Source organism: Staurois parvus, unplaced genomic scaffold (genome assembly GCF_062004578.1).
Source record: "Staurois parvus isolate SC_StPar_1 unplaced genomic scaffold, SC_StPar_1.0 ptg000147l, whole genome shotgun sequence".
Classification (NCBI taxonomy): Eukaryota; Metazoa; Chordata; class Amphibia; order Anura; family Ranidae; genus Staurois; species Staurois parvus.
In genome coordinates this window covers 16585272-16601336 of record NW_028317943.1, presented here as the reverse complement: position 1 = coordinate 16601336, position 16065 = coordinate 16585272, and the positions used below count along the sequence as shown (strand labels likewise).

Sequence of the window (16065 nt, the reverse complement as noted above, 5' to 3'; positions counted from 1 at the left end):
ACAAAAAAATGACAGTTTTTAAAATTTTTAAATTTGCTGCCGGTTCCGGCCCCCGTATGTCCCGACGTCACAGGGACCGGAACATGGAAGCCGGATGCCGGCATCAGCCGCAGGAGATAGCCGGGGACGCTGCAGGAGGGACATCGCGGGAGCAAAAGAACAAGGTAAGAGCTACAGGGAATCCCTGAGCAACGCCGCATGGGAAGCCCGAGTGTAGCTCTGGGATACCGCTTTTGGTACTGAAATTTCACCCCGAGCTACACTCGGGAATACCGCCAGGGAGGTTAAAGTGTTACTAAACCCACAACAGTAAAATCAGTCTGTATATGCAGTAAAGCATGCTTGTATACTAACTGTGGAACTTAAGAGGTTAATCCTCTGCATTGTGTAAAAAGGATGTTTGATCCTGTCTTCTCTGATCCGCCCCTTCTTCCACGTTCCCCATTTCCTGACAGAACACTGCCTTGGGGACACTCTGCACATGCTCAGCATAGGGCCAATCAGCACTGTTCAGACACAGGGTCAGGGGTTATGCAATCTCATAGGACAGTAAGAGGAGAATGAAAACTCCTCTTGCAAGCTTTAACCATGGCTCAGATGGACACTGATAGAAGTCACAAGACTGCTCTAACTGCTGATGAGAAAAGGTATTTAGCAGTTTATATTTACTAAAATAATTGCATTTACATGTTCTGTGTACTGTGAGAGACCAGATATAGTGAATGCAGGGTTCTCGGTTTAGTAACACTTTAAAGTAATTTTTATCTCAAAGTATGCTTCTTTCTCAATACCATTTTTTAAAATGTATGTATTTTTCTTTGTTTTGATAGTTCTGTCCTTTTATCAGTCAAGAAAGAGAGATAGTATGTGAATGAGAAACAAGAAAGGTAAGAGAAAATCGAATGCCAAAAAAGAGAGAATCAAGCTTTTTTTATATTGGTAACCCATTGGTAGCTTTAGTAAGCCAGTTTCAGTTGTTCATTTATAGTATATAAGCAGGATATGTAAAAACAAAATTAAAGCAACACTGTTCAGATAAAGACCAGTGTCTTCAGTATATGACACTTCCAGGAGTGTCAGATGTCTGTGCCATCTGCCTCACACTGTGGTTTCATCCTCCGAACCTTACATCACTACAAGACTCAGCAGTGATTTAGGGATTGCAGGAAGAAATAAAGGTGGGCAGCAGGGGGCATGGACATCTGCAACTTCATGTAGTGCTAAATTATTATCTAATACCTAATTAGCATAGGCTGCTATCAATACACAATAGGTAATTTTACACAAATTATGACCCTAAAAAACAAACCACTTAGATGCCTTAGGTGTATATTGACAATTCTCTAAAAACAATTGAGTACTGTCCATGATACCTTTTTTATTTGCACTAACATCCAAATTTTCAGAACAAGCTTTCGGGGTGTACACCTCAAGCATGACAGACCTCTAATAAAGCATTCAGAAGGCAAACTACATGAGCTGCCAACAGTTACATTGCACAAGAAAATTTAGAGGATGTTCAATAGTAACATCTTTATTGTCGCAATATATTACTACTGTCAAACATGGGCACTTTAAAAAGATAATGTAAAAAAGTACATGAGATGTGATGTCTCCATAAAACGCAAATGGGGAAGAGTCCATAAAAGGTGTTCATATTATCCTGAGCAAATCACTCATATATTTATACAGTTGCAAGAAAAAGTATGTGAACCCCTTGGGATTACATGGAGTTTTGCATGAATTGGGCATAAAATGTGCTCTGAACGTCATCTAAGTCACAACAATAGAAGAACACAGTCTGCTGAACATAATACTACACAAACATTAGATGTTGCCATGGTTTAATTGCACATAACATGTAAACATTCACAGTGCAGGAAGGAAAAAGTATGTGAACCTTTGGACTTAATAACTGGTTGACCCTTCTTTGGCAGCAATAACCTCAACCAAATGTTTCCTGTAGTTGCAGATCAGACCTGCACAACGATCTGGAGTCATTTTGGACCCCTCCTCTTCACAAAACTGTTTCAGTGTAGCAATATTCTTGGGATGTCTGGTGTGAATCGCTCTCTTAAGATCATGCCACAGCATTTCAATCGGGTTGAGGTCAGGACTCTGACTGGGCCACTCCAGAAGGTGTATTCTGTACTGTTGCAGCCATTGTTTTGTTGAATTACTTGTATGCTTTGGGTCATTGTCCTGTTGCATCACCCATCCTCTGCGGAGCTTCAGTTGGCGGACAGATGGTCGTACGTTTTCCTGCAAAATGTCTTGATAAACTCTGGAATTCATTTTCCCATCAATGACAACAATCCGTCTAGGCCCTGAGGCAGCAAAGCAGCCCCAAACCATGATGCTCCCTCCGCCATGTTTCACAGTGGGGATGAGGTTTTGATGTTGGTGTGCTGGGCCTTTTTTTCTCCACACATAGTGTTGTGTGTTCTTCCCAAACAACTCAATCTTGGTTTCATCTGTCCACAGTATATTTTGCCAGTAGTGCTGTGGAACATCCAGGTGCTCTTTTGCAAACTTCAAACGTGCTGCAATATTCTTTTTGGACAGCAATGGCTTCCTCCGTGGTGTCCTCCCATGTACTCCATTCTTGTTTAATGTTTTCCTTATTGTAGATGTGTCAACAAAAATGTTAGCATGTGCCAGAGATTTCTGTAGGTCTTTAGCTGACACTCTGGGATTCTTCTTTACCTCATGCAGCATTCTGCGCTGTGCTCTTGCAGTCATTTTTACAGGACGACCCCGCCTAGGGAGAGTAGCAACAGTGATAAACTTTCTCCATTTGTAGACAGTCTGTCTTACCGTGGACACAAGAACATCAAGGCTTTTGGAGATACTTTTGTAACCCTTTCCAGCTTCATACAAGTCAGCAATTCTTGATCGTAGGTCTTCTGAGAGCTCTTTTCTGCAAGGCATGGTTCACATCAGACAGTGCTTCTTGAAACCAGTAAACCCAAAACAGGTGTGTGTTTTTTAAGGGCAGGACAGCTGTCAGCAACACATCCAATATCATCACACTGATTGGAGTCAAGGTTGGCTCACTCCTGGCTCCAATTAGCTCTGGGAGAAGTCATTAAGCTAGGGCCTCACATACTTTTTCCTCCCTGCACTGTGAATGTTTACATGTTATGTGCAATTAAACCATGGCAACATCTAATGTTTGTGTAGTATTATGTTCAGCAGACTGTGTTCTTCTATTGTTGTGACTTAGATGACGTTCAGAGCACATTTTATGCCCAATTCATGCAAAACTCCACATAATCCCAAGGGGTTCACATACTTTTTCTTGCAACTGTATTTTTCTATCCTGTTTCAAAAAAATGATGGTCGTAACGTGATTGTTTGGTATGGGCAGCAAAGTAATTTTTGTATCCTATACTTTTCACACATTTTTAAATTATGGACTTGCTAAAGGCAAGTAGGCTGTTCATTGTGCAAAGGAATTTTCAAGTTTGGACTTGAAAGGAGCACTTTCATTACATCTTAATAGGTGTTAGCAGTAATCACATTATTTCACTACAGCTCACTTTTAGCAATTTACCACCTAAAAGTCTGTTTTTACTGACTGAAAATATGCAGCATGGCTTATGCAAGTACAGAAATCCATGGCAACCAATTAGAAATAATCTCTTAAGTGACTTCACTATATTTAAATGAAATCTGATAAGCTGCTATGGGTTACTGCACTCTACATTTCCATAATAAATAAGCCAGATGGTATTACATTTTGAGCAAGGAAGCTTTACATAGTAATTTCATAGACATTTAACCTGCAGAACTTTGAAAAATTACCCAGTAACCCTAAATATCAATGACAAAAATCCATCTATCTACTGTATCTATCTATCTATCTATCTATCTATTATTAATTTAGTCCAATATTAATTTTTTTTTACCTCAAGGACTTCATTGCTCCCTCATCAATGGCTGTGATTCGTATGGTAAGTATAGGATTTTTCCTTAAGCTTTCTGAAAGACTTTGATGATCCACTGTGAAAAAAGTGAGGTTTGCTCCCTGCAAAGAGCAGATTTACATAATGTTATGAGCAATACATATTTGTTTAAGTCTGATACGCAATAATTCAGTTTGCATTATTTCATCAAATTAATTATTCACTAATTTAACTCAAACTTTTTTTTTATGGTCTAGGGTAGGGCAGAGCTAGAACCTCTGTCTGAATTTTATTGCTTTGTGTGTCTCACCTCACCTGGAAACCAGTGTCATCACAAGGACAGAATGTGGGGGAATCTCACCAGCAGGGAAGTAGATATTAATATCTTGACAAATTTTCTAATTTTTCTCTACTAATGATTATATTGTTGTCCCCAGTGGACTGATTCCCCTCCCTTTCTGTCTTGGTAACCTCTCTAACTTGAACGAAATGTGAGGATATTACTGCCAGCAGGGATACAGACAGCAATTATGGCATATGGCTCAGCCTCTCAGCGATCCACCAAGAGCCTGACCCAGCCGCTCCCACCCTTTTCACAGCCCAGACCTCCAGTGAGCGCTGGAGGGGCAGAGCAGAAAGCTTGAGACTGACAGTCAGGGCTCTCTGTTTAGAGCGGAGGGGAGAACTGAGCAATCAGCAGTGTTTGATTACTCAATTCGCACTACAGAGCCAGTGAGGGATGGATGAAGCTTCAGATTGAGGCTGCATCCACCTTGGTGAGTATAAATGTTTATTTATTTACTTTTAATCCATACTTTTATTTTATCCTCATCAGCTGAACTCCATCTTGATGGATTTAGAGTTCCCAGGTTTGAATGAATGGTTGTCTGTGGAATAAATAATGATAGCAGTACTAGGAAACCATTAGTTTAAGACCCAGCTCATATCTGTGCTAGTACAAAAACATTTTAATTTGCATTTCTACATCAGCTTACAATGTTAATGTGTAACATACACCAATGCATTTTTGAAAGGCATTATAAAGTGTATGTTACCCTAAAAAAATTTTTAATGTTTGCTCACATATGTGTATTTTATAAATCATAGTCTCTATCACTTTTATGTGCTTCTTCCATCTGAAGTACCTGGTTGATCCTGTCAGTCACTTTTCCTCCTTGTTCTAAACTGACACGGAAACTGATCTGTGCATGTGTGGTTAGTTTTCATCCTTTGGCTGGCCATTCAGAGATACAGGACACTGTGAAGAAACACACAGAATACCTGCACTGAATGGTTTATTCAGCCACCACACCTCCCTACCAATCCCAGCCTGCATCTGGCATACACCCCCTTCCAATCACAGACTACATTTTAAACAAACCCCCTGCTCAAGCAGAGCATGCATCCTGCCTAAGGCTGAAGAGACTATAGAATGAAGACATCCGGTGTGTCTGCACAGTGTCCTGTAAACCCTGCCCCACAGGAAGAAAAGATGCATGGTCACATAAGAGAACATTTTAATCTTAATTTTCCATATTGTGTTGCGCTCCTATTAATAAGTATCTCTTCTATACCACTGGTCCCTTAAAAGCACCCAAAATTAATAATGTATGATCAAATAGTCTAATTAACAAAAAAATATGTATAAAAAATATGAAAAAGCACATGTGTATACAATTACTCAAAAAATCTTAATATAATAATCACTTATATGAAAAATAACTAAATGTGAATACTAGTACACTCTTCAAAAGTACACGATGTTGTAACATAAACGTGATAACAAATCAATAATACACCATGATTAGTGAAAAAAAGAAGAAAAAATATATAAAAAATGTATGTGATAAAAAATATATATATATAATATCAAAAAAAAAATATATATGTGTACTACAAATTAATAAATGTGTAAAAAATATATATAATAATGTCCTTATAATACAGTGACTCTGTGCTTGATTTAATCTTGAATCGGTGACTTTTTGTGAATCCGTGACTGTATATGAATCCGTGACTCTTTGTGAATCCTCTAATTAGTGCAGATGTATGCTCACCTCCTTATCTGCCTGCAATTAGGCTATATGCGCTTGTGGTTCACCTCCTATGGAACCTGCTTAGATGAGATTTCTCCTTTATAGATTATGGAATGTGGATATCCTTTACCATTGATTAACCCTTCCGGGATTAATCACTCCTTACGAAAATTCCAATCCCCTTATGCTCTCCTCTCCATGCGTTTCTCCATATGTGGGGACAAATTACCAAACATAGTGTTTTATCCTTTTTAAAAATTTCTGCTTTATTGCTTCCAAATGGTTCACTCACATTTGCTGTTTTCAATATAAGGCAATTTGTATGTAACGAGTCCTCCGCCGACCGTTGAGTCATGCACCCGCCGTCTGTCAAACAATCCGGCTTTCTCCGAGTGACGTTGCAGCCCCACCCCTACGGTTTTGATCAAAACCCCCTGATGAAGCCACGTGACCAGTGGCGTAACGCGTAGGGGTGGGGCTGCAACGTCACTCGGAGAAAGCCGGATTGTTTGACAGACGGCGGGTGCATGACTCAACGGTCGGCGGAGGACTCGTTACATACAAATTGCCTTATATTGAAAACAGCAAATGTGAGTGAACCATTTGGAAGCAATAAAGCAGAAATTTTTAAAAAGGATAAAACACTATGTTTGGTAATTTGTCCCCACATATGGAGAAACGCATGGAGAGGAGAGCATAAGGGGATTGGAATTTTCGTAAGGAGTGATTAATCCCGGAAGGGTTAATCAATGGTAAAGGATATCCACATTCCATAATCTATAAAGGAGAAATCTCATCTAAGCAGGTTCCATAGGAGGTGAACCACAAGCGCATATAGCCTAATTGCAGGCAGATAAGGAGGTGAGCATACATCTGCACTAATTAGAGGATTCACAAAGAGTCACGGATTCATATACAGTCACGGATTCACAAAAAGTCACCGATTCAAGATTAAATCAAGCACAGAGTCACTGTATTATAAGGACATTATTATATATATTTTTTACACATTTATTAATTTGTAGTACACATATATATTTTTTTTTTGATATTATATATATATATTTTTTATCACATATATTTTTTATATATTTTTTCTTCTTTTTTTCACTAATCATGGTGTATTATTGATTTGTTATCACGTTTATGTTACAACATCGTGTACTTTTGAAGAGTGTACTAGTATTCACATTTAGTTATTTTTCATATAAGTGATTATTATATTAAGATTTTTTGAGTAATTGTATACACATGTGCTTTTTCATATTTTTTATACATATTTTTTTGTTAATTAGACTATTTGATCATACATTATTAATTTTGGGTGCTTTTAAGGGACCAGTGGTATAGAAGAGATACTTATTAATAGGAGCGCAACACAATATGGAAAATTAATTTTATGTACACAGTGGTAGTTGTGTGTTGGGTGTGTGCGATCCAGATATACTTGAGATATACTGTGTCCATATTGGCGTCTTGGGGGGTAGTTATTTGGTGGATACAACTTGGCTCGCAAGTCATATAGATATCGGCTCATAGTGAACATTTTAATCTTATTAAACAGATAAGAAAGATCAATTCTGAAATGGTTACCTGCATAATTATAATTGTATTGTATGTTCACAAATACTTTAACACACATTTCTCAATATTGTGAAAGGCTGCAGTAAAGTTAGGAAATGACCAAAGTAAATTTTTTTCTGTGTAGTAAAACCACATTACGTATGTTAACATGTGTATCCATGTACTACTACAGTATATAGTTTACACTGCAGAAAAGGTTTGTGATTTGAATAGCCTACAGGATTATGTGCACCTCTACGCTGATTTTTTTCCTGCCCCCAACCTTGTAATAAGTGAGTTTATAATTATCATGAAGTACCTTATATAGTATTTTCACAGTCTGGCCCAAGCTTCTGATGTTAATTGAGAATCCTGATGCAAGAAAGCACCACAGAGCATCAGCTACTAGTCTTGTGCACGCATGTCAGGTTGGGGATGTGGTCACCCATAGTTCTTGCCAGCACCATTCTCAGTTTTAAAGACTACAGACTGTTAGGCTGTAGAAACACTATATAAAGCACATTTATACTACTAAGTGATAATTACCAATTTGCTGCATAAGGGGGACAAAATCAGAGCAAGGATTGTACACTAATTGAACTTATCCTTTAATTAATTTTTAATATCCCTGTATTTACCTGCGGTAAAAAAAAAAGATGTTACTTTGCTGGCAAATAAACAGTTCAAGCTGAACTATGTCCAAACAGCAAACTGCACAGCTGAAAAAAAACATGGCTATTCAACCCATGAAAGCATTTGTGATTTCACTCAACCGCCACTTTGATCCACCCAACCTTGCACACTGCTCACTGAAGTGGGTGACCTCATTTTCTTCTATTATAGTTAAAGAGCTCTAGGCAAAAAGGCAATACAGAATTAAAAGGCATACATTCAAACCTTTTTCTTTGGCAAAGGATTTGTATTTCAGTTCATTCTTGGATGTGATTTACACACCTTCGTCACATTGCATAGCCAAGAAGATGACACTGCTATTCACGGTTCATCTACAGAGCTTCCATCTCTCTGCTCATTGGGTAATAATGATGTTGCTTCATTGTTCAGTGAGCAAGTTACTGGTGAAAAGGTGATAGAGGAATTGGAAAAACTAATCCTAAAACCTAGTGTATATGCCTGGCTTGTGTGACTCACAAGACTGGCTAAATGGAAACATGAATCCAAAATATGAAATAAATGCCAGCAGGTTCAGAGACCACTGGTCTCTATGAAGAAGTAGTTTATGCTCTTTCACACTATAAAATCAAATGCAATCCAAGTCAGTGATTTTGCAGGCTTTCCCTCCAAAGTTTTAAAAACAGGAGGAGAATCCTTTTGTGTGCAAGGACTAATGAGTAGAAAAACAATTAAGCCATCAGTTGAAAATAATGGTTTGATATGTATCTTTACACTGTTCCTCAACTCCAGCTCATGTTTTTGACGAACTAATGAAGGAACTAATGACTGAACTACATTTGGCTGAAATTACGGACTGTGTAATCAGAATGGAAACGAGCCAATTATAATAGGCAAGTCAGTAAATTTTGTCATTTGTATTCCTTATCTCCAAAGCCTTCTCAATACACATCCCTTTTTCCTTTTTTGAAGAAGATAAAGCTGCAATTTTGCACTTGATTGAATGTGATGATCTGTTGACCAATGATGTATTCATTTTCACATTATGGAGACAGCTCGTAAAAAAAGGCAAATTTAAATAAATAACCTTCATGGTTAGTCAATAGCTAATACAACTTCGACATAGAAAGCCATCAATCTTCCTCCATTTCATCGTAATTCAAGCTCCCAAATTGTTTTTAGCTTAACCACCCTTTGTCCTTTCAGCTCCCAGTAATGTTTTGTGACAGTATAATAGGGCAATTGCTCAGGATTATAAACAGGACAATAGAAGGAGGCAGTCTGTATACACAATTCAAACTGAAAATCAGTGAAACTTTCACAAGCAATTTCAGGTGAAGTAAAACAAACAAACACAAAAAATAGTTCTACAACGAATCCCTGTTAAGACATGTAGTGGCAGGTTTTATAATTCAAAGTCTAGTTCAGCAGTCCCCTGAGCGAAGCCTTACTTACTGCTTCGACAAGTAGTCAAAAACATTCTGTTCGTGTCTACCCTGCAATATATTAAGCTAAATGTGGTTATATTTGCTCATTTATTTTACTGTTGCTTTAATAATACAAATACTATAAAAGGTAGACAGAGACAGATGTGTATAATTTAGCAGAAAATATTGTGCTGATAAAGACAAAATTTAAAGGGAAAAGCCATTTTCCTTTAAAGAGGAGGGCACCTGAAATACAAGCATGAATAAAATTCTCTTAGGACCCTTGTGCATTACACAATATTGAATCCATTTTCTGCTACATTGTAAAATCAATTGTGATAATATTTTTAGTTACTATTGTTGTTACTATTATTTTAGCAGTTTTGTTCTCAGAGGTGGGCACTGACATTGCATGCGAGGTAAAAAAAAAAATTGTTACAATAAAATATATATTTAGATTTTAATGAAGAGTGCTATCAAACTAAGACTTACCCAGATCCCACTAAGCACATTCAGCTTTAAAAAGCTCTGCAGAGACTGAGGGGAATTTAAAGGAAGTTAACATAATTTTGGAAGATGGCTCTTTTTAAACATGCAATCCCTGGCTGACAATGTGGGGCATAGAGAACTGCAGTCACTGAACTCCACTATGGCCTTTGACAGCATTGACTGGGCCTATTTCTGGGTGGTATGAGCCAAATTTGGATTCAGTGAGATGTTTATCTCTTGGGTCCGACTACTATATAGCCATCCACAGGCTGCCATCAGGGAGTCAGGAAGAATGTCTCATGTTTTTAATTTAGGGAGGGGCACCAGGCAGAGATGTCCCCTGTAGCCCCTCCTATTTGCCCTGGCTATTGAGCCGCAGGCTGCTGTGATTCAATCCACGTATTTTTGAACTATTAATGAAAAAGTAATACTGTCTGCGGATAATACTCTGCTATTGCTTGCTTGATTCATTGTTACGGGAGGCCATGGAAACTATTACGGAATTCAGAGTATTCTTAGGGCTTTCTATAAATTGCACTAAATCTACTCTAATGCTGATAGATGTTGATGATTCACAGCTTTTAGTTCAATTGTGCCATATCCCTATCACCTCTTCCTTTAAATATTTAAGGGTCCAGGTTTCACCAAACTTTAGAAATGTTTGCCACCTGAACATTAGTAATATAAAAATAATTTAGCATTCATGTATTTTTTTTTTAGTTTTAAATGTTTTAAATAGTATTTCTCTGTTTGTTTAATCCTTTTATATCCACTGTAGATAACACAATTTCCAGTGGTCTACGTCTTCTCTTGTATGAGGAACAACCAAATATGTTCTTACTACTATTCTATAATTCCCTATCATAAAATCCATAATGTCACATACATTATGTTGTGTGCATGGTATCTTGGAATTTTTATGCATTCCTAATATCATTATTTTTGGAGGACATACACCAACAATGTGATATATTTGAAAAAATGTGCATGTATTATTTTTGTATTTTTTAAGTTGAACTTATCCTCACATTTCTCAATATTATGAAAAGCTGCAATAAAGTTAGGAAATTAAATTGGAACTTCACTCACTCAATCAACTTTGACTATTTTGAATCCTTATGCTGCTAGCATTAGTAAATAAATAGGCAAGTTTATCATATTTATTTGTTTTAAACAGTTTTTTACATTTCTCTAGTTACTTTCTAGTTTCAATGCCGTGGCAAATGATGTCATACTGTACATCTCAGGAATCTTGGGGAAGGGAGGAGGGGTTTTCTCAGCTAAGCACATCCTTATGCATGTGTGTCTGAACTAAGGGCAGATGAATTCCAAGAAGTAGTTGCTAAGTGAATCATCTGCCTTTACTCAAGATGGCCAAGCCAGAATGCTAGGGGATGTTTTTCAAAGTGATTTCTCTGCAAAATAAAGCATGAAGACATGGATGGATGGCCGAGTTTGCTTTGAATATCAAAATGAATGAAATAGTGCTTTTGGTTCGTGATGCTCAGATACAGTGTAGTTCTGCTTTAACTAATCTCATCTTTCTCTGTGTAGTAAATGTTTATAAAGCATGTTAACGTGTATTCACTGTATTCATGTACTGCTATGTAATCCACACTGCAGAAAAGTTTTGTGATTTGAACAGCCTACAGGAATACGTGCACCACTACTCTGATTCCTCTCTTGCCCTTGTAAAAAGTGAATTTATAATTATTAGGTAGGATCTTAAATGTGTTTTATGCAGCTTTTCCACAATCTGGCCTTAGCTTTTGATGCTAATTGAGAATCTTGATACCAGAAAGCACCAAAAAAGCATCAGCTACTATCCCTGTGCCCATATCAGGCTGGTGATGTGGTCATAAATAATGCTTTACAGTTCTTGCCAACTCCATTCTCAGTATCAAAGACTGACGTTAGTAGAGTAAATGTGCTTTATATTGTGTTTCCACGGCCTAAGTGATAATTACCAATTTGCAACATAAGGGGATCAGAAGTAGAATAAGGACAGTACATTAACTGCAGTTGTCCTTTCATTATTTTTTATATCCTTGTGTTTACCTGTAGTAAAAAAAAATGTTACATCACTGGCAAATACACAGTTCAGGCTGAACTATGGCCAACTAGCAAACTGCACAGCTGAAAAAAGACATGGCTATTCAACCTATGAACACATTTGTGATTTGGCTCAACCACCACTTTTATCCACCCAACTTTCCATACTAAATGTAAAACACTAATTTTCCCAACTATTTATAAGCACACTTCACCTCTACCCTTAAAGGTGTATAAATATAAATACAAATATGCTCAGTGATAATTAATAAAAGAACTTTTCTTATTATAATAATCTCAAAAATCCAAAATCTATAATTTTTCAAATTAAAATCCAATTTCAAATTAAAGTCCAATAAATAAATAAGTACGTGTAGTCCAAAAATTTATTCAAATGTAAAAACTCTCCGCTGCTTGCAAAACCTTGATTACCTCAAAAAAAACAAAAAAAAATACATAGTGCATTATCCTTTATAAATAAAAGTTTACATATAAAATCAATCCAATAATATTCACCCAAGTGAGAACACGTGTATATATCAAACCACATACACATGCGATGTACTGTGCAAAACCATGCATGTGAAACACTCTACTGTGCTAAAAACTCATGACATAGGTGCACACTTCTATCAGGGTAAGGAATGGATACCCTTACCAATATTCAAAGAAATTTATATTTGATCTCAATCCACAGAAAATTGTCTGGTGATATAAATCCTCTTAGAGATGTCCTCAGGGTTTGCTTTGTGTGGATCCTTCCACCCTAGCAACTGAGATATGCTTCCACCATATACGCCAGCCAGATACCCATATACAAGGAACAAATCATAGCGTGATACTGCCACATACTAAGATCAAAAGCTTTTAATTATCCTGCTTACATTAAAAACATCTTTCATCGCACATAGCACATAAAGACCTGTCTGCCATCCGGAATCCAGGAGAGTCTTAATCGCAAATCACAGCCGATATTCTGCCCTCTCCAAGATGGCTGCCACTCTACTTCCGGTATTCTCGTATGCGTCTGACGTCACCTCCCTTTGACGCGTTTCGTCATTGGACGTAATCATAAAGTAACTTTCCATACTGCTCACCTAAGTGGGTGACCTCATTTTCTTCTGTTATAGCTAAAGAGCTCCAGGCAAAAGGCAGTCCACATTTAAATGGCATACATTCAAACTGTTTTCTCTGGCAAAGGATTTGTACTTCTGTTCATCCATTGTTGTGATTTACACACCTTCATTACACTGTATAGCCAAGATGACACTGCTGTTCAGGGTTCATCTACAGGGCTTCCATCTCTCTGCTCACTGGGTAATAATGATGTTGATTTAATGTTTGATGAGCAAGTTGCTGATGAAGGGGTGATACAGGAATCAGAAAACTAAACCAAAAAATAAGAGTGTATATGCCTGGCTTGCATGATGGATCAATGGAAACATGGATCCAAAATAATGAAAGAAATGCCAGCAGGTTCAGAGCTGGCCTGTAGCTGGGTGGAAGTAATGTGTGGTCAAGTTACGACACTACCCATTTAGAATGGTCCAGCATTCATGCATAGCTGAGGGCAATAAAAGTGGAACTAAACTTAGCTAGTAACAAACGACAAGCAGGCAGCTCTTTTTTGCAAAAGAGAAATGCTAAATTTCTTTGCAATAACAAATACTTACTTGCCTACTTGCAGTCTTCTACTGAATGTACACTGGGCTGCACATTTGCAGCACAGTGGGTATACCTGGTACACTCTGGATGTGCCGAAATGACAAACTCCTGTGCACATGAGCAAGATGATGTCAATTCCCCATCAGCCAAAAACATGGCACCTGGAAGTAGCCAGGGAAAAGATGATAGCGACCAGCGAGGGATGCAACTGCCTCGTTCACTGGTGGTTAGTATTTGGGGATTTTGTTCAACTCTAAAACTGCTGCAGGTATTCTATATACAATAACCTATAGGTGCCCACACTGTATACCTGTTAGCAGCTTTCTTAGTTTTTTAAGTGACAAAGGTGGTTATTTACTAAAACTGCAGAGTGTAAAATATGGTGCAACTCTGCATATAAACCAATCAGTTTCCAGGTTTTATTGGCAAAGCTTAATTGAACAAGATAAAGTTAGAAGCTGATGGGCTACCATACACAGTTGCACCAGATTCTAAATGCACTAATTTTAGTAAATCTCCCCCAAAGTCTCTTTATGTTGTCGTGTAGATAACACAATTTCAACTTTACTTCCACTTTCCAGTTTACTTCTTCCCTGAGGAACATCCAAATGTGTTCTTACTATGTGACTTAACTTCTTCTGAAGAAGATGTGTGTGTAGTGACATACAAATGCGTAAGGGTGGAGCCAGTGGCGTCATCACGCTAGTCCCAGAAGTGATCAGAAACCAGGCCGAGCGGTGCTGTTCATGATTCACTAGGATCTTAAGGTAATATACATATTATTTTACTTTTTGTCAAAGGAGTGTAATTTTATTCTTTTAACCAATAGCCGTAGATTTCCGGGTGGACGCCATATGGTGTCCTCCCGGGCATGCGCAGTTTTCGCGCTTGCAGAGCCGCGCAGCGGCGCGATCTGTCACTGGCCGTGTACCTCGGACACGGCCGATGACAGATCCGAGTACCGGCCCCTGTTGCCGGTACCATGTGACCTGCTGTGACCAATCACAGCAGGTCACATGACAGTTGTATACAACGGATGGCTTCATTCATACCATCCATTGTATACTAGTGTCTAGCTGTGAATGGTCACAGCGATCACATGCACATGTCGTGTGATGAGCTGTGGCCAAATCACAGCTAAGCACAAAAAAAACAAAAAAAACCCTGAATGAATCAATGTCATTCAGGTAAATGCTTGCTTATAGCAAAGTAATTCTCTGCTATAAGCAAATTGTGTAAAAAAAAAAAATACTGATCACTTCCCCAAAGTAGTACAATGTTACTATGGTAACATTGTACTACTTTGGACATAGTGAAATATGAAAAAAAAATGTAATAAAAAATTAAAAATAATAAAAAAATTAAAAAAATATATATATATATTTTTTTTTTCATACTGTCACCAGTCAGTGTCCCTGATTACCACCATGCCAGTTATATGATGACGCTGTACTGCACTGGTGACAGTATGTAAAAAAAAAGTGAAAATAATTTTTTTCATTTTCCGAAAAATTATGACAAAAAAAATACAACTTCAAAAAACTCGCCATGCCTCTTATGAAGTACGTCGGACTGTCTACTTTGCAAAAAGGGGTAATTTGGGGGATATCTGTACTGTTCTGACATTCTTGGACCTCAAGAAATTAGATTGGCCGTCAGTACTTCAGGATTGATCAATATTCAGATCTATACCATAGTTTGTAAACTCTAACTTTCCTACAAACTAAAAAATACATCCTAATTTGGGTTACTTTCACCAAAGAAATGTAGCAGAATACATCTTGACCTAAATTTATGAAGAGCAATTATTTATTTGCAAACTTTTATAACAGAAACAAAAAAAAATGTGGTTTTTTTTCAAACTTTTCGGACTTTTGTTGTTAATTTAGCAAAAAATAAAAACCCCGGCAGTGATTAAATACCACCAAAAGAAAGCTCTAGTTGTATGAAGAAAATTATAAAATTTTAGTTTGGGTACAATGTTGTATGACCGTGCAATTGTCATTCAAAGTGTGAGAGCGCTGAAACCTGAAAAATGGCCTGGGAGGGAAGGGGGTAAAAGTGCCCGGTATAGAAATGGTTAATAAATTAAAAGATGATTTGGAAAGCACTATGACTTCTATGTATTTATTTTGGGCAGAGTCTGGTGGAGTAGTATAAAAGGAAGGCTGGAGCCATACCCACTTAAAGGGAAGAGGTGCTGAAAGGTAAAAAATTAATATTGGAGGAGAAGAGGTGTCCCAGAATTGAAAAGAGTGTGGTTTGACACCTTAAAGGGAAAGGCCCATATTTGAC

General features: G+C 37.6%; 1 protein-coding gene across 3 annotated transcripts in view; it reads right to left on the bottom strand.

Annotated features, from left to right (window-relative positions):
• CAPS2 (calcyphosine 2) overlaps positions 1-16065 on the bottom strand; it is a 172643-nt gene that overhangs the window by 37450 nt on the left and 119128 nt on the right. For all 3 annotated transcript variants that reach the window (XM_089674091.1, XM_089674090.1, XM_089674089.1), the window contains one exon: positions 3912-4030. In XM_089674091.1, coding sequence (XP_089530217.1) covers positions 3912-4030 — 119 coding nt within the window. The remainder of the gene's footprint in view (positions 1-3911; positions 4031-16065) is intronic.